Raw genomic sequence first — 23118 nt, 5'->3', positions numbered from 1 at the left:
CTTCAAGAGGGTGCATTGCCGAGACGACAAGCACTGTATCGATGTTCTCCAAAAATACAAGCAGAGATGAATGAAGAAATTGAACGGTATAAACAACTAGACGCTATCGAAGAATGCGCAAGCGAATGGGCCAATCCCCTTGTTCCGGTTCGGAAATCGAACGGCAAACTAAGGGTATGCTTGGACTCGAGGCGCATCAACGCAGTAACTAAAAAAGACTCATACCCAATGCGGGACATGAGAGGTATTTTTCATAGACTAGGTAGCGCTAGATTTTTCTCCGTGATAGATTTGAAGGATGCGTACTTTCAAATTCCTCTTAAAGAGGAGTGCCGAGACTACACAGCTTTTAGAACATCGAAGGGTCTGTACAGATTTAAAGTGTGTCCCTTTGGCCTGACGAATGCCCCTTTTACAATGTGTCGACTTATGGACAAGGTCATTGGGTTTGACCTTGAGCCACAGGTATTTGTATACCTCGACGACGTTGTGATAGCGACAATGACTTTAGAAGAGCATCTTAAACTACTGGGAATAGTTGCCAGAAAACTAACCAAGGCAAATTTAACCATTTCACTGGATAAATCGCGGTTTTGTAGAAAGCAGGTTAACTACCTGGGCTACCTACTGACAAGTGACTTGGAGCGCGACAACTACATTATACTCCTACAAAATGTGCTCAAATTGTGAATGTGTGCTGTGCACTTCATAATATATGTTTGGAATACGGATGCTCTCAGTAGGGGGCATATTTTGATGAGTCATATCAATAAATTTTTATTCTCTTCAATACTAGCAACTATCATCTATTTTTACTTTTTGTATGCGATAAATAAAATAATACGATTTGGTGATCTAATGTCTAAATCTTGTGTTTATTTTTATAATGCAATATTTGAATGTTCGGAAAAATGTTCTATTTGCATTTCTAATATTCATTTTTAACCTCCAGCTTCTCTCGAGCGATTTTTTTCCATTTCGCGGTTATGTCGATTTTGTTCTTTCAACATTTCTTTGAGACCAGTATCTATTGAGTTGATTGCTTTGGCGAATTGGCGTTGGTAATGTACCATATCATTGAGGTTTTTGTTTGAGGTACCCAACAGCGATTCCATTTCCGAGTGAAATTTCTGTTGTTGTTCAATTTGTATTTGAACTAAATTGAGGGCAGATATAGCCTAGGTCTCTTTGGTTGGGAGCATTAAGGAATAGCCGTATCATTCGCATCGTCGGACTCGTCAATTGAATCGCAACTTACATCTGCATTAACCTCGTTGGTTTTTCCCTTAGGTGTTCCTGTTGAAGAACAACCTGGTATTCCTTCTACGGTTTCCAACAGTCCAGTTAGCTGAACCGCTTGCTCCTCTAGCTCAGACAAATGTATCGTTCTGTTGGGTCCTCCTCCAGTTGCCCTTTGCTCTCTTTTGTTGTGAGAGAGTTTGCGCTTCAACGCTGATTTATAATCCGCCCACACCTGCCGGACATTGAAAGTGAAATACATATGTATTATTTCGGAATAGTTTCAGTAAATACCTTTTTCCATCCAGACCCGTCACGGATGGGTGGTCCCAAACTGTTTAATTCAGCAGCACAATCGTTCCAAAATGGTCCGGAGTTACCACGTATAAATCCCTTTGCGATGTCGGGGTTCTTCTCCAAAAGCTGCACCAGCCGCTCAAACTGTTTCTTTGTTGTTGTTATGTTTTTGGTTTTATCCCTGTGAATAGAAATTTGATTAAAAAATCAATTAAAAGCAACCGATGTAAAACTTTACTTACATTTTTTTATCAATCCGCAGTAAAAAAATATCGGGAGAAATTCGACTCCAAACCACCACTCGAACGAAATAAAGAAAGGGTTTGACATTCGAGTAGCGTCGAACGAAAGATGTTATACAATTCAAACGGAATACAGAATGAAATTTTTCAAGTCGTTCGAAATATTTCGAATCGTTCGGAATACAGAATCGGGGTGAATGTGAAATCGCGCCATTTCGATGAAATATGGACAATCACAACTCGCACCTCGAAAAGCGTACAATTTAGCAGATTTATGACGATGCTCATTATAATCCACAGATTTTAGCCCCCTTTCTCACGGGATTCAGGGAGCTAACGATGATGCCGCCGTCAGTAAATTGCTGAAATGTTTATGTTGTGCTCAGACAGCGATGGTTATGTCGCCCCAGTTGTAACATTTAAGCTGTTTTGTGTTATGGTGCCTGATGGTGCACCGCATTTGCGCTTTGCTTGATTTGCATTTTCGATCTGCTGTGAGGTGGGCTCTCCGTGCACCCCGACGCGACGACCACCACAAAGACACCGAACGGTTTAAGCGAGCAAGCATTAACAACACCATAAACTGGGAGAGTGATGGGGGTCCGGACCCAATGTGTTGATTTTTTTTGGGGTCCGATGGGTTCCAGTGGCACTTGGAGAGGGGAGGGAAGAAGGTTGCACGATTATGCTATTGAGGTTAGGCCACGGGAGAAAAGTGTGCTAATGGAGTTTGATGTCTTGTTTATCTGCGCTCAAGTGGAAGGAGAGCATATTTGAATTTTCCCTTTTCTCTTGTTTTTGATGCATTGTTCCACAATGAAATGCGCCCGTGAAATTGATTGATAGACGCTAGCGTCAGCTGGGGCCAAGAGTGCGGAAGTGAAAGAGTAGTGATAAGTGGCAAATTTAGTGCCAAAGTACGAGGTTTTATGCATTTTTGTTGTGCTCCGTAACATACGGTGAAAATATGAATTTGGAACACGCTGTTTGTTGTAGGTTTTGACCGCGTTATTCTCCGTAGTATCTGTATTTTTTATAAGTTTAGTTTGGAGAACGTCTTTATTCGATGACAGTTGGGTTTGGAATGAAAAAAAGAACAATTCAGGAGCCAAGTATGGACTACTAAGATGTACTATATACTAGATACTAAAGAGAACGTTTGCTTCGTTTTCACCCCCTCTCAATCGTTTAGTCCAAGATTTCTGCGTAGCTCCTGGAAACGTGTAGCATCTAGCGCCTTGGTGAACAGGTCTGCCAGTTGATCCATTGTGCTCACCGGTTCGATCTTCAATCGTCCTTCTTCTACGTGATCACGAATGAAGTGATGTTTCACGTCGATATGTTTGGTACGTTTGGTTTCACGGTTCTTGGCCATCCCTATACAGCCACGATTATCTTCAAAGATTACAACGGGTCCTACAGCTATCTTCAAATCGCCAAGAAGTCCAGCCAGCCAAATCGCTTCTGACGCAGCCGTACTCAGGGCAACGTATTCTGCTTCGCTTGGCGACGTTGCCACAGTCGTCTGTTTCTTACTTGACCAGGATACGGTAGCTCCAAAGACCTTAAACAGACAACCGCTTACTGATTTTCGGTCCACGGTATCAGCAGCCCAGTCAGCATCCGCAAATCCTACTAACGGTTCCGCATTCTCGTTTCTTGTATACTCCAGATAGAGTCCCGATGTTCCTTGCAGGTAACGAACGATGCGCTTCAACGACTGCCAGTGTTGATCAGTAGGTTTTTGCTGGAAACGTCCCATGTAACTTACAGGATAGCAAATATCAGGCCGCACACACAGCATGGTGTACATTATGCTGCCAAGTAGCTCTCTATACGATTCCTTCGTCGCTGGTCCTTCACGATCCATTTGAAGTCCCTTCTCCATAGGCGATCTGCAAGGATTGCAGTTCTTCATCCCGAAACGCTCAAGTATCTTCATCACCTGCGCTTCTTGCGAGAGTCGAAGTGTTCCTTGATCCCGGTTGTACTCCAGCTTGATTCCCAGTCGTCACCACAGTCGGTCATCTGGAACGCTTCAGAGAGTTCTTTCTTCAGCCTCACAATCGAATTTATCTTTCTTCCAGCGATCAGTAGGTCATCGACGTAAATGACGATGATCAATTCGTCCCCTTGCGTGCATTTCGTATACAGACAGTAGTCATGACTTGATCTGGTGAATCCCATGCGAAGTAACTGACCATTCAGCCGCTCGTTCCAGCAGCGGGGCGACTGCTTTAACCCGTACAACGACTTGGAAAGCTTGCACACTTTACTTCGATCAGCTTCTACTCCATCCGGTACTGCCATATAGATTTCTTCCTTCAAATCACCGTGAAGGAACGCAGTCTTAACGTCCATCTGGTGAAACAGGAATCGGTGATGAACGCCTACTGCCAGAACAGTGCGAATCGTAGTTAGCTTTGCCACTGGTGCGTAGGTTTCTTCATAATCGATGCCCGGACGCTGCAGGTAACCTTTCACCACAAGTCGTGCCTTGTAACGACCCTTCTCGCCGTTTTCATCCTCCTTCACACGAAACACCCATTTCGATTGGATTGGCTTGATACCCTGGGGACAGGATTGCAGTTTCCAGACTCGATTCGCCTTCAATGAATCCAACTCTTCTTGCATAGCATGTAGCCACTGGTCACGATCATCTCTACCATCGATTTCATCGTTTTATACGGAAAGCAATCTTCATCGCATTTCACATCACGAGCAATAATAATCCTTCTAGCCTTACGATTCCACAAACGATAGCCATTTGGAGCATAGCCTACCAGGACTGTTTCTTTGCTTCTCGCATCTAGCTTTCTTCGTTGCTGGCCAGGAATCCAAGCGAAGGTTTTGCACCCAAAAATCCGAAGTTTCTTCACGCACGGCTTGGTCCCATACCAGGATTCAGCCGGTGTTACGTTTTTGGGGAGAACTGCTGTCGGACTTCGGTTAATCAAATAGACAGCAGTCAGGACAGCTTCTGGCCACAGCTCCTTGGGAACGCTTGCGTCGATCAACATGGTGCTTTTTCAACTACAGTTCGGTTGAACCGTTCCGAGACACCATTTTGCTGTGGCGTATAAGCCACCGTCGGTTCGATTTGTATGTCCTTTCTACGATAGAAATCTTTCTGAGCATTAGAACCATACTCACATCCCTGGTCCACAGTTAAGGTCGATTTCTTCAAGCCAAATTTCGCTGTAGCCATCGCCTCATACTCCTGGAACTTGTTGAAGACTTCGGACTTCTTCCGCATCAGATACAGCACGGCAAAGTGGGTATGATCGTCAATGAAGCTTACGAAGTATCTTGATCCATCCCATCCAGGAGGGTCGATAGGACCACACACGTCCGAGTGAATCCTTTCCAAGGGCCTGGATGCTCGGTCACGAGTTCCACTAAACGGGTCACGGCATTGTTTCCCTTGTACACAGGCGTCGCAGAAACTCAGCTTGGTACCACGAAACTCAGCCCCCGTCACCAGATCGTTGCTTACCATCTTCTTCATGCCGTCCTCACTTAAATGCCCGAGCCGTCGATGCCATAACTTATCCGTTTCCTTCTTGCACAAGTTTGCTGTCGATTTCTCCAGATTTATCTCCAGTTCGTAGAGTCCGCCTCTCAGATGGGCAGTAGCGATGGTTTCGCCGTCTCTCTTCAACACTGCTTCTTTTCCGACAAAGATTACCTGTACTTCAGCCATCACTAGCTTCTTCACTGACATCAAATTGTCGCGTAGCTCCGGAATATACAGCACATCCTTCATATGGAGCGGATACAGTTTATTGCTGTTCCCATAGATCTCTCCAACGGTCTTTGCAAGTAATGATTGACCATCTTTTGCCACATTGATCACAATCGGCTGTTTCAGCTTCTGAACGCCCCGGAACACCTTGCTGTCATTGACCAGGTGGTCGCTGGACCCGGAGTCGAGTTTGAACACGAGTTTTTTGTTCTTCTGCTGCGCGTAATCCCGGTTCACCATGAAACTTACTGCTTTCCTCTGCGTTTCAGCCGAATTAGCTTCACCACCAGATTTCTGCTTACAGTCTTTCTTCAGATGACCGCGTTTGCCACATTTATGGCACTTTCCTTGAAACTTGAAAGTCTTCTTCGTTTTATCACCGGAGAAAGCCGCACCTTTCGCTTCGCCACATTCCTCATTTCATTCCCGACGCTTCGAGTCTTCAGCTAACAGGCGTTGCTTCACAACTTCGATCTTGAGATCCTGTTCAGAAACATTTTCTAGAGCGGTTACCAGAGGGTCGTACGAATCAGGTAATGTCTGGAACAGCAGCACCACCAGGTCAGCATCATCAACCTTCGCGCCAGCCGTCTTCATTTGCCGTATCAAGTCGTCGAACACCATCAGATGCGGTCTCATCGGTTCGCCTTCTTTCAGCTTCAGCCGATTGAGCTGCTTCCTTATCAGGTGTTGAGATCCGATCGATTTGGTGGCAAACGTAGCTTCAAGTGCCGTCCACATTGCCTTGGCAGTCGACTTCTCCCTGATTACTTCCAAGCACTCGTTGGCCAGAAAACTTACGATTAGAGCTTTGGCCTTACGATCCGACTCATCGAACTTCTTTTTCTCCGCTTCCGCTTCCGGTGCATTCTCCGTCAAATTCTTCAAAACGCCGACCGAATCCAGATGCATCTTCATTCTGAAGCTCCAGTGCTGAAAATCCGGTCCGCCGTTGAATTGCGAAATTCCGCACACAGTGTTCGCCGTGGAGCCCATAACCTTTTATAAGTTTAGTTTGGAGAACGTCTTTATTCGATGACAGTTGGGTTTGGAATGAAAAAAAAGAACAATTCAGGAGCCAAGTATGGACTACTAAGATGTACTATACACTAGATACTAAAGAGAACGTTTGCTTCGTTTTCAGTATTGAATGTTCATAAAAAACACAAAACACATTGAGGGGAAATTTTTCTGAAAGATTGGTGGCTTTGAAGGAGATGAGGATGATTCCTACTTTGAAGTGACCAAGTTAATAATGGAACCACAATCTGTAGTCACGAAACTTATTTCTGCTTTAACACCTGGCGAACATTTTCTGCCCACAAAAAGTAGCGATTTGGACATGAGAACCTTCAAAACAATCCACGAACAGTGAATAGTTCTTTTGGATAAACTCATCAATAACTCGTGGTGAATTGATTATGAGTCGTGAAGCCTTCTTCATACGCTTGGTAATCATGTGAGGAACCCAGAAATGGACAAATGATGTCGACTCAGTGTAGGAAAAAGTAATTTAAAAATGTTGCTGATAAAGCATGAAAGATCAATTGTTAGAACTCTAAAATATCTCGATCAAGAGATATTCAAAATTAAAATTCAAAATATTCAAAATTATATTTTCAATTTTCAGAACTCAAAAAAAAATCAGATCTTTTAAAACTTAGAAGATTAAACACATAGTAAATAAAAAATTAACAATTTGAAAATTCTATTAAATTCTTTTAAGTTTATTTTTTTTAACTTTAGAAATTCAAAAAAAATAAATTCGGAATTAAAAAAAAACAATCAGTATTTAAAAAAACAATCATAAATAATTATTCAGAAAATTCTTGAAACTGAAAACTTAAAGAATGAAATTAAATTAAAAAAAAAATAATCAAAAAAATATTAAATATTTAACTTAAAAGTATTAAAATTTGAAAAAAAAAACAGAAAGTCAGGAAAACTAGAAAGAAGTAAAGTATTGAAAATTGAAGAAACAGTGAAATTAAAGAAATTGAAAATTTCAAAATTGAGTGAATAAAAAATTCAAAATTCTTAAAAACATTAAAAAAAAAAGAAAATTTGGAAAAAAATATTTAAATATAAGTTATTAAAAAAAAATAATTACATTTTCAAAATAACATCAAAAAATAGAACTGTTATATTCAAAGAACAACTGTTTAAACTAAACGCTAAAATATTTCAAATTGATCGAGATTGAAAAAAAAATTAAAATTCAAAATATTCATCTTAAAATTTTAATTTTTAGAATTTCAGAATCTCGAATAGAATAGAAAAAATAATAAAAAACATAAAACATAAATAAATGAAACATACAAAATTGACAACTCAGAACATTTCAATTGAAACAATAGAAAAATAAATCAATTCAAAGCTATATATATAAAAATGGATTTCTGTCTGTCTGACTGTCTGATTCTTATGGGCTCGGAAACTACTGAACCGATCAACATGAAAATTGGTATGTAGGGGTTTCTGGGGCCGGGGAAGGTTTTCGTGATAGTTTGAGACACCCCCCCTCCCTCTAAGGGAGGCTGCCATACAAATTAAACACAAATTTCTACATTACTCGAGAATTGATCAAGCAAATGAAACCAAATTTGACATGTGGAGGTTTCAGGGAGCAATAAATGTTTCTATGATGGTTAAACTCTCCACTACTCTCTCTAACGGTGGGCTGCCATACAAATGAAACACAAATTTCTGCATTACTCGAGAATTACCGTTTCGAAAAAATCTAGACAACTTTATGGAAAAAAACATTTTTTTTTCTTAATTTTTTACAAAAATTCATAACATAAAAACTATTATACCTACAAAATTCATGCCAAAGGATGAAATGTAGGAAATTGTTTAAATTTTTATAAAAAAAATTGCAAAAATTTTTTGGAAAAAAATTTCGTTGAAAAAAAAAGTTTTCTCAAAAACGTATTTTTTTTTAAATTCCCAAAAATATATATATGTATAGCCCTCAAAATTTCCAACAAGTCATCCATACATCGGAAGATGGGCACTTTTATAGGGAAAAAGTTTTTTCTAACAACAACTTTTTTATATTTTGTTTGAAAAAAATACAACTTATCCTAATTTTGTTTAAAGCCAAGATAGCGATATAGTGTATTCGACAAAGTTTCTGATCTTATTAAAATATGAACTTTTGTCGAAGACGTCAACTTTCTATCTTTTATAGTTTTCGGAATATAAGTCATTTTTGTATGAAGACTCCTGAAAAAAATAATGTTTTGCTCATAATATTTTTGTGTGTAAATTCTCAAGTTTGACATGAAAAAGTTGTTGTTCGAAAAACTTTTTCCATGTAAATGTGTCCATCGTCCGAAGTATGGAAAACTTGTTGCAAAATTTAAGGACTATTTATATCTATTTTTTTCAGAATTTTAAGAGAAAAAAAATTTATTCAAAGAATGGATTGTAGGAAATTATTTTGGTTTTCATTCAAAATTATCAAAGAATTATTTGGAAAAAAATTTCATTGAAAAAAAATATTTTGAAAATTAAAATTCATTTTTCTTGAAAACATGCTCTTAAAGTTCTGAAAAAATAAATATGAATAGCCCTTAAATTTTCCAACAAGTTTTCCATACATCGGACGATGGACACATTTAAATGGAAAAAGGTTTTCGAACAACAATGTTTTCATGTTGACTTTGAAAAAATGCTATTAATGCTCAATTCGTTACATTTTTTTGTATAAATTATCGCATTTTCAATGCTCTGCTAACTTTTCTCTATTTAAAAACATGTCAAGAACATGTCAAACGCAAAAAAATAATGTTTTGCTCGTATCATTTTTGTGTGTAAATTCTCACACACAAAAATGATAGGAGCAAAACATTATTTTTTTCAGGAGTCTTCATACAAAAATGACTTATATTCCAAAAACTATAAAAGATAGAAAGTTGATTTTTTCGACAAAAGTTTATATTTCAACAAGATCTAAAACTTTGTCGAATAAACTATATCGCTATCTTGACTTTAAACAAAATTAGGATCAGATGTATTTTGTTCAAAGAAAACATGAACAAGTTGTTGTTCGAAAAACTTTTTCCCTGTAAAAGTGCCCATCTTCCGATGTATGGAAGTATTTGGGAACTTAAAAAAATACGTTTTTGAGAAAAATTAGTTTTAATTTTTAAAATAACTTTTTTTTCAGCGAAATTTTTTTCCAAAAAATTTTTGGTAATTTTTTGTAAAAATTTAAACAATTTTCATTCTTTGACAAGAAGTATCATAGTTTTTAAGTTATAAATTTTTGTAAAAAATTAAGAAAAAAAGACGGGTGGGTAATGTCGGGGACATAACCGGAGTGACGTAGGACTATACAAAGGGGACAGCTTTTTTTAAATATATATTTTAAATATATTGTTTTATTTTCTTCTCCTACGTGAATACCTACCTATCTACCTGAAAAATGGATTAGTTTACTGTTTACTCTTTATGAACAAGTTGGTGGTTCTGAAAAGAACTTTTGGTGTTGTGTTTTTGTTATCACTCGATATCCCCATCTTGTTCGGTCAAACCTTCCTGTTTAGCTATTGCGTTTGCCACTCGCCACAGCTTTCACAGTTGGAAAATTTCTTCCCATCTAGCTTGTGACATATTTTACAGTAAATTACATTTAATGCGACGTGCCGGAGAACCACTCAGTGTCGCATTGGAGGCGATTTTAACCTGTAATTGAACATTTCCGATGACAGTGGTACAGTGTCGACTTGTGGGGTCATAATTTGGACTCCGAACCCTATGTTTACAAAAATGTCCAACTAAATACGTCGCATTACAGGTCCGTCCAATTAGCTAAATGTCGACTGTACTTTCAATCTAGAAGCAATTTAAGAATTGGTGAAAAATGGTTGGAAAGTCCCCAACCATCAATAAACTCAGCACAACTGCCAAATTCTCATACTCATCATATTCTGGCAAACAAATCAATTTGTGATTTATTATTATTTTGGATATAGTTTTAGAAAGCATTGAACTGTATTTCATAAACTCTTTTTTGAAAGGTTTAATGGCCCTGAAAAGCGCCGTGGTTTATGGTGGCTGCTTTTGCCACCAAAGCCTGTATAAACAAACTTTTTCCTTCTTCTACCTGCTGCCGTTTTGCGATTGCGTTTGCCACTCGCTGAAACTAGTTGTTGCCTTGATGAGCGCCGAACCGAAGCTGCTTTGTTCTTGATGCGGGTTTTCTGATTGCCGTGAGCAGCTTTGCAAGCCAACTCGAGCACTCCGACGGCCGAAACTCTATAATCACTGTTAGGTATACTGGTGCTCCGGCACCAATCCGTTCGGTCTAGTTACCCTTGCGGAGCAATCAGTGAATGCGACCAACAGGGAACTGGAGACCTGCACGGTTCGAGTGAGACTTTGCCTTTCCCTTAACTTGTCCTCCTTTGTTACGTCCACACGTCCACGTTGCTGCTTGTTTTCTTTTTATGATGTGATGCGATGCGATGTTAAACGATGCCGTACAACCACACTGGTTTACGGTTTGAAAGAAAATAAGATATTTTTTTGGGGTCCGCGTGTTTTATACTCTAGCGGTACACACTCACAGGATAGAGACAAATCGGCAGACTCAGCGAGTCCAACGAGACGAACGAATGAGCGTTTAAAGGCAGCGATGGCATAAAAATACATTCATTACGATTTGTTCGCTCATTGGATTCACATGCAGGCTGAAAAGGGTCCTTTTCAGGATCACAAAATTATCTTCAATCTAAAGAGTTTATTGTTTTGTTATCAAACGATATCCCCATCTTGTTCGGCTAAACCTTTCTGTTTAGCGATTGCATTTGCCACTCGCCACAGCTTTCACAGTTGGAAAATTTCTTCCCATCCAGCTTGTGACATATTGTACAGTAAATTACATTTAATGGCACGTCGCATTACCACCACTCAGTGTCGACTTTCAATGTGGGTTCATAATTTAGACCCCGAACTCTATGTTTACAAAAATGTCCAACTAAATATGTCGCATTACTGGTCCGTCCAATTAGCTAAATATCGAGCTAAATGTAAATTACTGTACTTTCACACTAGAAGCAATTTAAGAATTGGTGAAAATTGAATAATCGGGAAAGTCCCCAACCATCAATAAGCTCAGAACAACTGCCAAATTCACATACTCATCAGATCCTGGCAAACAAATTATGAAAAAATTAATTTGTGTTTTATTATTATTTTGGATATTATTTTAGAATGCATTGAACTGTATTTCGTAAACTCTTTTTTGAAAGGTTTAATGGCCCTGATTAGCGCCATGTTTTATGGAAGGGTTCCAATTAAGAAAACTTTGTACTCGTGGTTTTGAAAAAAAAAACTTTTCGAACTCCCTCGTTGCCGCCTTGTTCTGGATTTGCCGCCAAAGCAGTTTGTATAAAGAACAAACTTTTTTCTTCTGCTACCAGCTGCCGTTTTGCGATTGCGATTGCGTTTGCTACTCGCCACTCGCTGCAACTGCCTGCTGTTGGCTTGATGTACACCGAACTGAATGTGTTCTGTTCTGAATGCTGAATGCTTCACTTTTCCTCCTTTGCCATATCCAACCATGGTTGCTTGTGTTGGTTTGTTGATGTGATGTGATGCGAAACGATGTGGTGTACGGTTTGGATGAGAATGATCGTTACGGAAGGAAGGAAGGTATTGTATTATAGAGACTTTAAACTTTTGCAATTCATTCGTCTCTAGCCTTGAGAAAGGCCCTTTGAAAACTCTACTCTACTCTATTACTCTACTCCAGCGCTACCACCTCCGCCCTCTTGCCTTGAGAAAGGCACTCGATCCCTCGCCGTCCAGCTCGTCCAGCAACGATGTTGTCCAGTCGGTGTCCACACAAAGAATGATCGTTACGGCAGCGGAGCGGGGATTTTTAAGCTGACTGGCTGGCTCGAGAATTACGCATGTGTGAGACTGCGACCAATGTTTCGTTCATTTTTGTTCTTTTTCCTTTCCAATCGTGCTTCATTCTATTTCGCTGCTGCTCTGGTTGCCCGTTTTGGTCGGAACGATTTGAGGAGCACAAAATGGACCAATCAAAAATGGGCACATATTGCATTTGGACAATGCTTGATATTTCACAGTTATTCAATTATTTATCTCAAGAAAAATGAAATGTTATTCGTTATGATAGATGCGTAGATATATTTCCTATCAATTGATGCAAAAACCTTTGCGATCTATTGAGAAATGCTCGAGTTATAAGCGTTCCAAATCTTGCACTTTTTCCTACTTGTTCAGTGCCTAGATTTTCATTTCACCCCCTAATCTTCCGGTTAGACGTAGTCCTACGTCAAAAACCATTTCGAACGCCCTCGATGCCGCCTTGTTCTGGATTTGCCACCAAAGCAGATTGTATAAAGAACAAACTTTTTTCTTCTGCTACCAGCTGCCGTTTTGCGATTGCGTTTGCCACTCGCTGCAACTGCCTGTTGTCTTGATGTCCACCGAACCCAATGTGTTCTGTTCCGAATGCGGATTTTCTTATCGCAGCTTTGCCAGCTAACTGGATCTCTTCGGCGGCCGAAACTATATAACGTCGGCTAGGTGGACTGGTGCACTGGTACTAACGCGCTCATTCTAGCTACCCTTGCGGGGAACTCCAGACCAACACGGTCCGAGCGGGTTTTGCCTTTCCCTTCACTTTTCCTCCTTTGCCATGTCCAGACATGGCTGCTTGGGTTGGTTTGTTGATGTGCTGTGATGCGAACTGATGTGGTGTACGGTTTGAATGAGAATGATCTTACGGAAGGAAGGAAGGTATTGTATTATAGAGACTTTAAAGTTTTTCAGTTCATTCGCCTCTAGCCTTGAGAAAGGCCCTTTGAAAACTCTACTCTACTCTACTCCAACACTACCACCTCCACCCTCTTACCTTGAGAAAGGCACTCGATTCCTCGCCGTCCAGCTCGTCCAGCAACGATGTTGTCCAGTCGGTGTCCACACAAAGAATGATCGTTACGGCAGCGGAGCGGGGATTTTTAAGCTGACTGGCTGGCTCGAGAATTACGCATGTGTGAGACTGCGACCAATGTTTCGTTCATTTTTGTTCTTTTTCCTTTCCAATCGTGCTTCATTCTATTTCGCTGCTGCTCTGGTTGCCCGTTTTGGTCGGTACGATTTGAGGAGCACAAAATGAACCAATCAAAAATGGGCACATATTGCATTTGGACAATGCTTGATATTTCACAGTTATTCAATTATTTATTTCAAGAAAAATGAAATGTTATTCGTTATGATAGATGCGTAGATATATTTCCTATCAATTGATGCAAAAACCTTTGCGATCTATTGAGAAATGCTCGAGATATAAGCGTTCCAAATCTTGCATTTTTTCCTACTTGTTCAGTGCCTAGATTTTCATTTCACCCCCTATATCTTCCGGTTAGACGTAGTCCTACGTCAAAATTACTCCCGACTTGCAGGTATTTGCAAAGCGGAGTCCCCCAGGCACATTTATTTTGAAGTCCATGTTAGGGAAACACGTCTTGGTGGGAACACAAATACCTCCGACTCGCATGTATATTTGCAGAGCGGATTTCCACAGGTACATCGATTTTAAAGTCTGTGTTGAGGAAAACGTAAATTGGGCCAATCAAAACTTGGCAGTTAGGGCATTTAGATAACGCTTGACATTTTACAGTTATTCAATTGTTCATCTCATGAAAAATAATATTTTTCTTAATTGTAATAGACGCGTGAAGTATTTCCTATCAATTAATGCAAACATCTTTCCGATCTGTTAACAAATGTTCGAGTTATAAGCATTCGAAATACGGGTAGGGTTAGAACACAAATCGGCAGAACAAATATATGGGAAAAAAGGAAGCTCTTCCAGTTTTCATGAATTTAAACCGTTTAGAGATTGTAATGTAGAGCATATCAAACAATTCTTAGAGAATCTCCGATTCGATTGGTATGCAAATCATGAGAATTCGTTCCCAGTGAAAATAGTTATTAACGTTAACTTTATTTAATAAAATCGTGATTTGGCACCCTTCCTGAAAGACGTAGTTCTACGTCAAAATATACGACTCAAGTTTCACTTGTCCAGAAAAACATGGCGTAAAAATGATAGGTAGATAGGCGTGTGACGAACTTAATCATACAAAAAAATCGCACACTCCTCGTGATTGACAAACCAACCGGTGATTTCAATTCCGTGCAAACTGGTCCAACCAAACGTCAAACCATTTCTGCTGATTATCCTCAACTCGAGCAGGTTTTCGGCAGCTTTTGCAAAATACAAAACCCCAAGCTAAAAAAAAAGTTCCTCAGAGAAACTGAAAGTAAGATTAAAAAACCGCACCACGTTTTATGACTTCACTCACCAACTTGTTGGTTGTTAAGCCGGTTGAATTCAAAGTATTGTTTCTGGATGAATACTTGATTCGGTGCCTTCCGCTCCCCGCAAATCATCTAAAACGCTTGCTGGTGGGTGCACGCGCGCAATGCTCAGCCTCATTAAGGATGCCGAACCGATGGTCAAAGTTTGTGCGCGGGGTTTTAAGTAAAATCCCAAACATTTAGGCAGGCGTGAAAGTTTGAGAGTTTTCTTGTTTCCCCTACTGTTCACGGCACTTTATTGCGAAATGATGAAACCAAACAGAAAATTGGAATGAATTAATTATCGGTGGCGATATAATAATACAACCCGGCTGATGGCTATTTTCTTCTGCGCCGTGATCATGTAATACTCCGAGCCCACCTCGAGACGAGACCGATGCAAGTCACATACAGTGATACAAACTCGTAATCGTACTCCACCGTACAAATCTCCTTTCCCTTCTTTTGAAAGTCGAAAACAAAGTTTCAGAACATTCTATTTAGATGAAGTCATAGTGCCGTATGATAGTTAAAAGGTTTACTATCTGTTTTCAGAATAATAGTTTTTATTTCTGTAAGAATTGCGAAGTATGTGCGAATGTATGAAAATTGACTCAAACTCATAATCGTACTCTGGTTGAAATTTCAACTCGATTCATAAAGCGTTAATCATTTTCAGGATTCCATCATTAGTATGGTATCCCTTGTTCATTGCAGCTATCTTTAGCTGTCTTTAGTCGTTATCTTCGAGTTTTTTGGTGCATTCGGAAGGAATATTCATTCATTTTTTGATCAAGTGATTTTAAAAATCGTTATTTTTAGAAATTTGATTATTTTAAATTTCCTACACAGATGACTTTCATATTTTTTAACTGGGATTGATGCTGGGAGATTGGGAACAAGTGTCAATAACTTTTGAGCAATTATAATGTAACCATGTGCGAACTATATGTGACATGTGCTTAGGGTCATCGTCTTGGTAAAACTTGAATCCTCGATTCAATCTCATTTTGTTCACACTTTGCTGCATGTTTTTCTTTGGTGTGCACAATTAAACATTCTGACCCAATACACCATCGATGGAAACCAAATTACCCCCTACATTAAACTGACCAGACGTCCCGCGTTACGCGGGACAGTCCCGCATTTCAACAAAATGTCCCGCGTAAGATTTCGTCCCGCGAAACGTCCCGCATTTGGCAAAAGAAACGAAAATGTCCCGCGATATCAATATATTTCAATATCACAATTTGATCATGTTGATTTTCTTAAATGGATGAACCTCAAAAAAACTTTTATTTGGCAGACTTTTCAAGAGCGCTTCTAATGCATCCAAAGATTAATACGTTGAGTTGGTTTCATCGCACCGACATTGGGATATTTGTTTAGAAAGTGTCAACTGGAAGCAACAGCAACAAAATTAGAATATGTTTTTTTTTTATAAAAGTACCCTATTGATCCGAAGGGAACAACGTGAGTCAGGCGAAAAGTTCATCTTTGGTCCCCTAGCTCGGTCAGGGCTTAATGTGGTAAATAAGCCGGAAGAATTAATGTATACGGGACAGGAAGAGGCAGGGTTGTTTGATGAAGTATCGTAAATGGGCGGTCTTACGGAAGTTGGCCAGAACCTGAACCATGGCCGATGAAAAGATGTATATCGGCGTGTTATTTTACCTTTTAGTGGCTTTGGTGGTCGTCTGTCTCTCTATTTTGGCCATTCGCCCAAATGTTTTCAATCGGGCGCAGTTTGGGAATGCTGGGAAGGTTGGTGGTCTTTGCGACAATGTTTATCTCCAGCCGATCCATCCTCCAGTGATCTTTTGGCATAATGGGCTGATCGCAGGTTCAGCATATAGACCACATCACCTTCCCAACTCCGGGAAGCACTTCGTACTATATATCTCCCCGTTCACCATATGACTCGAAAGAAGAGCGACTTTGACATTCCCTTCACGTCTGTCAGAGAAGGACCTTTTTCGAGAACTTGATGTGAATGATATATTCGACGTCATCGCTTACCTGGGGAACGTAAAGTGCCCGGTCCCCTGCCATTCGTTGAATTCTATCATCAAATACGTCTCGTCTTTCATTATGAGTACGAAAAGAAGTTTTTCACTTCTTTCGCCGGTAGGTAGTTTTGACGTGGGACTACGTCTAACCGGAGTATATGGGGGTAAAATGAGAACCTAAACATAGAACATGCAAGATAAAATGAAAGATTCCGAATGCTTATAACTTTTTTCTTATTGGATCGGAAAGATGTTTGCATCATTTGATACGGAATATTTCTACGCTTCTATCGCAATTAATAAAATGTTATTGTTCATTAGATAATCAACTGAAAAACCGTAAAATGTTAAGCGCTATCTAAACGCCCTAACTAGCTCGTTTTGATTAGCCCGATTTACGGCATTGCGAACATAGTATGGGGACCTTTGTTCGCGCCGAAAAGTGTTCTCTAACACAGACTTCAAAACCAAGCAGCGTTAGAGAAATCGACATTGCAAATACATGAAAGTCGGGGGTATTTTTGTTCCGACTGAAATGTGTTTCCCTAACACAGACTTCAAATCCATGGAGCGTGGGGAAATTGGCATTGCAAATACATGCAAGTCGGTGGCATTTTTGTTCCGACTGAAGAATATTTCCCCAACACAGACTTCAGAACCAAGGTGTCTGAGGAAATTGGCATTGCAAATTCATGCAGGTAAGGGAATTTACGTTCCGACTGAAATGTGTTTACCTAATAAAGACTTCTGAACCAAGGTGTCTGGGGAAATCGGCATTACAAATACATGCAAATCGGGGGCATTTTTGTTCTGACTGAAATGTGTTTGCCTAACACAGACATCAAAACCAAGATGTCATCATACCAAACGTAAAAGGACTGTCATTAAATTTACTTGTAACGAAGAACATAATCTATTGCATGGATTGACCTCACATGGCATTATACAATCTTTTCACTCACAAAGCAAATATATTGAATTCAATTGAATTCGGAAATTGCTTCATTCAATCAAAATTTTAATCAGTTCAGATAAATTATTGCTGAGCTATAATTTGTCCCACGTCAACCTTGCGGTTATATCATAGATATAACCCACCCATTTTTCACCAATACCAAGCTACTCCATCTGGGTGGGTGATTGCCTGCTGCTCAGATACGGCCGGTCTCGTCTGACGCTTCCGCATAAAAATGTCTATTTTGGCCAGATTTTTCTCCACCGTTTGGCCGGTTGCTTCAATCTCCCGGCTTAAGGAGCGGCAAAGAGATGATATTGTAAATACCAGATCGGCTATATCTGGCGGACGCAAAGTGCCTCAGGATGTCCAACTCCTTCGCTGTGGAATGGAGCTTGTTGTATGGAAAAATCATCAAGTTGCTTGACAGTGCTGCTGCTGCGAATCAACATCCTTGAATCATTTTTGTTGTAGACTTAATAAACGTAAGATTTAAAGAAAATTTGTTCCTATAAATTATCTTTCATCGCCATCCGAAATTGGTCAATTTTTTTGGATGCACGCGTTAACACTAAAATCGATGAAAACGAATTGGAATTTTCGAGCATTCCGTTCGGTAATTTGAAGAAAATTGTAGAATTTGAATCGTGCTTGCTAGGCGAAAATGCTCTGATTGAGCGAGTGATTTTCGGGCGTAAAAAAATCTATATCACCGAAAAATCACAACTGAGTGCCGTGACTCAGAAAGGAATAATACTGATCAGTTCAGACTCGCTAAACTATGTTTTATGTTCACATAACGTATATACATAACGTTTTGTTTTTTGTGTCCCGCGTTAGACCTCTGACCATCTGATCACTTTACCCTACATGCACCCTCATACCATCCCTCCACCACCAACATGTTTATACGTTGCTTTCAGATGGTTTATGCTCAATTCATTGTTCGGCTTCCTCTATACGAAACGACAATCATCGGAGTCAAAAATATTAAATTTCGACTCACCTACATCTTACTAGTAAGACATTGGTGTGTTTCATGCTGTTTGGAAAAATGGAAATTGGAGTTACTGACTTATTTTACCGTTGAACGGTTTTTCCGTCTGTGCTCGGACATTCAAGATGTTCTTCCACGGCACATTACAAACTTCTTTTTTGTTCAATTTGATTTTCATCGATGGTGTATTGGATCAGAATGTTTACTTGAACATCCTAAAGAAAAACTTGTAGCAAAGTGTGAACAAAATGAGATTGAATCGAGGATTCAAGTTTTACCAAGACAATGACCCTAAGTATAAGTCACATATAGTTCGCACATGGTTACATTATAATTGCTCAAAAGTTATTGATACTTCTCCCCAATCTCCCACCATCAATCCCAGTTAAATAATACGGAAGTTATCTGTGTAGGATATTTAGAAACCATCAAATTTCCAAAAATAACGATTTTAAAAACCACTTGATCAAAAAATGAATGAATATTCCTTCCGAATACACCAAAAAACTCGTGGATAACGGCTAAAGACAGCTAAAGATAGCTGCAATGAACAAGGGATACCATACTAATGATGGAATCCTGAAATTGAGTAACGCTTTATGAATCGAGATGAAATTTCAACCAGAGTACGATTATGAGTTTGAGTCAATTTTCATACATTCGCACATACTTCTCAATTCTGAGAAAAATAAAAACCATTACTCTGAAAACAGATAGCAAACCTTTTAACTCTCACATGACACTATGACTTCATCTAAATAGAATGTTCCGAAACCTTGTTTTCGACTTTCAAAAGAAGGGAAAAGAGATTTGCACGGTGGAGTACGATTACGAGTTTGTATCACTGTATAAAGTTGTTTTGATTTGAAAAGTCAAAATACGTGATGGAATGTGGCAGCGCGGTTAGTCGCGGTTAGCCGTTATCGGATTGCTTCTCGGTTGAATAGTCCGCTCAATGTGGCCAGCAAAGAATGCTAGCTAGCTAACTAACTTCAACATATCGCATTCCTCTCGAGTTGTCATCAACGATGCCGTTGTTGTTGTTGTTGCTCGCCAAGGAGAACCGGTGCCAGGCTGGGATCGAAGTAATACACAAATGCGCGCGAGAAAACCAGACGAACAGACACCTGTTTCATGAATCTGTTCTACGCATCTAAATCGAGTAAAACAAGATCAAGATGTGTGGAATAAAGGTGTGACCGTGTCGTCAATAAGTGCGCGAGGGAAAACGGTATAAATATACAGAGGACTGTGGAAAGGGATTTGACTGCAAATAGAGATGTCTAAATTTTTCGTTTATTCGATCAATCGTGAGGTCATTTTTAAATTAAAATTTTTAATTGTCTTTCAGTATTTGATTAATCGAGCGAATATTTATTTCTTGTAATCAAAACGAACAGTCATTTATAATAAGGGAGGCGATCTGGCGTAGTGGTAACATCCATACCTCTCACGCAGAGATCACGAGTTCAATTCTCACTCCCGACATTCTTCCAAAAATGGAAGTAAAAGTGACGAACCAGCCGAAATGTGCTGAAAATCACTATCTAGAGAAAAATTTATAGTAAAAAAAATGATGTCATAATTTTAAAAGTTACATTAAATATAATTTTGAAATAAACATGGTGCAGAATAATGGTTCTTGAATGAAATGGTATTTCAGAGTATTGATAAATTTGCCATTTCATGATTTTTGAGGACGATTGAAAAAAGAGCACACCATGAAAATGATGCACAATATTTTTATTGTACCAACATAAAATGTTTTCTGTTCAAAATTACATATTCTTCGAAAGTTGTTGAAATTGCTGATTTGTTTGTATTTTTCTGGTTTTTCCCTATATCTACTAGTTCAAAAGAAGTATATTTATAGAATCATTGACCACTAGTATGGTATATTTTCCTTGGCACCCGGAGTTTGAATACTACTATTTTAGAACGGGAGTTGAGACCAACTTCTTCTAGTCCGCATGTTACTCCTGCAGGCCCTGAATTCTTCTTCCCGATATCCTCCACCAGCAGGGAATCATTTTTATGCTTCAACCGTAAATGGTTTAGCATATTCGATGACATTCACTTAGACGCGACGCGAGACAAGACAAACACTTATTGTTTTTACTATTAAACGGTTTAAAAATTATCTTAAGTGTCGACCGGTTTCGGGCGCGAAGCTGCCCATCTACAGGACAATGTCCGACGAATCAAAATAAAAAGTCATATTCGATGAATTTCGACGAAACACCGACGGTTAAACAAATTTTGCATTGTATTTTTTGAAAGAAATATTCCCTTTTTTATTAATCGTGATTACTTTAATTATTATTCGATGTATTCATATTTACATTTTTCATTATTTGATACAAAATTACTCGATTAAAATTTCAGATATTCGATTATTTGAATTAATCGAACAATTAACCGACGTCTCTAACTGCAAAACGCGGGAAAAATATCTCCTTCACCGACCGACACAGAAAGTCGATTTATTCACTTGAGCTGAAACATATAATAAAATAGAGTATATTACAAACCTAACTTTAACCGTAAAAGACTTACCTCTCAACTTTTCAATGTTCTTATTGCCACCAAAACAATTCCACACACAAGAAGCAAAAAAACATATTGCAAAATATTGCAGATTGTTTACATACAAATTCCAAGATGGCTGAAAGGCCTTTTTCATAAGTTGCGGTACCGTATTGTATCTATCGTGAACAAGATCGACACACGAATGATAATAGCGTAAATGTTCGCTCCCGCCCATAGATGGTGCTCTGTGACTCATACGCTCTGTATTTTCCTTTTGTTCTTCCAGGGGTCAGATCCGCGGGCGGCCACCTGCCGCGGGAAGCTACAGAGTCGCCGATGCAAGCTAAACCAGGAAATCAACAAGGAGCTAAGGTTGCGGGCCGGGGCGGAGAACCTATTCAAGGCGACCACCAACAAGAAGCTGAAGGATACGGTCGCCCTCGAGCTGAGCTTCGTCAACTCCAACCTCCAGCTGCTGAAGGAGCAGCTCTCGGAGCTCAACTCGTCGATGGAGATTTACCAGAGTGAGGGGTGAGTTGCGAATAGATCCAATGATATTTTTTAATGAATTTTATCCAAATTCAAAATCTATACCGGATCAGGATCAGGATCTATGACATCTTTCAATCTTTCAGCTCGATTCTGTATTCCGACGGATTTCAATTTCGTTCGAGTTATACACCCCTATTCTGTATTTCGATCGACTTGATAACAATACATTCTGTATTTCGTTCGAGTTGTTTCTGCATTTCGTTAGATCTGCTTCTCTTCGAACATTGAATGGGCAAAACGTTCGAAATAGGGAATACAAAATTATGACTCGAGCGAAATAATGGTTTCGAACTAAATGGAAATCCCTCGGAATGCAGAATTGGGTGTGTTCTCGAAGTCAGTTGCGTTACTAAGCAGCTACAAGCTGAAATTTATTTACAGCATTTTGTGATAAACATGCAGATTAGAGATGTGCCATTCGCTCATGAGCTGTTCCGAAGAATCGACTCTTTGAAGTGAGTTGACACGGAACAGCTCGCAAAAAAAACAAACAGCTTTTCAGCTCACTTTGCTAATGATGCAGGAGGGAAAAGAGCTGTGGAATTGCAGAGAGTATGTGAGCTGTAAAATTCAAATGAACTGACCGCCACTCGCTCTTCGTGTTATGACATCAGTTCAGTTTCATTTGTTCCTTGTAAGTTCAACTGTTATATTCGCGTTGACGGCATTGAGCTTTGTTTACCAGTTTAGGGTGAGCCAAACATAATAATTGACTTTCAGACAGAATGAACACGTTTTTGAAATTAAAATTATGAATGAAAATTAACATGTATCAAATTAGTATTCTATTTCAATGAAAAAACACTTTGTTTGCAGGAGGTGAAAAAATCTCATAAGAAAATTGTTTTTGAAGACAACTTTACATTATAATGAAAAGTCTCAGTAAAAATGTCGGAAATGTATAGACAAATGGTTAAATAAGAGTCAGCAATACGTGTTTCAAGTAATTTAATAACATGGTGTGAAAAATTTCTTTCAAAGTTTTACATTTTAAAACTGGCTTCGTGCCTTCTAATCTGGTAAAGATTACACTATCGAGTTTGGGACCTAAATTGAAAGTCGCCACCAGACGTGGACACTGACAACAGAGCTGAAGAGCTGTTCTTAAAGAACAACTCTTTTAGATGGGCTGAGCTGATCTGAGCTGTTCATCATGATGAGCTGGATTGCGCACGCCTCTGATGCAGGTATAATATAATTATTAAATC

General features: G+C 39.2%; 1 protein-coding gene across 9 annotated transcripts in view; it reads left to right on the top strand.

The window, feature by feature from the left end:
* LOC129763342 (rhophilin-2) overlaps window positions 1-23118 on the top strand; it is a 263041-nt gene that overhangs the window by 202698 nt on the left and 37225 nt on the right. For all 9 annotated transcript variants that reach the window (XM_055762306.1, XM_055762313.1, XM_055762314.1 and 6 more), the window contains one exon: window positions 21645-21889. In XM_055762306.1, the coding sequence (XP_055618281.1) occupies window positions 21645-21889 (245 nt within the window). The remainder of the gene's footprint in view (window positions 1-21644; window positions 21890-23118) is intronic.

The sequence above is a fragment of the Toxorhynchites rutilus genome, chromosome 1, assembly GCF_029784135.1.
Source record: "Toxorhynchites rutilus septentrionalis strain SRP chromosome 1, ASM2978413v1, whole genome shotgun sequence".
Lineage (NCBI taxonomy): Eukaryota > Metazoa > Arthropoda > Insecta > Diptera > Culicidae > Toxorhynchites > Toxorhynchites rutilus.
The sequence above is the reverse complement of the archived record's forward strand: the minus strand, read 5'-3'. Positions and strand labels throughout refer to the sequence as shown.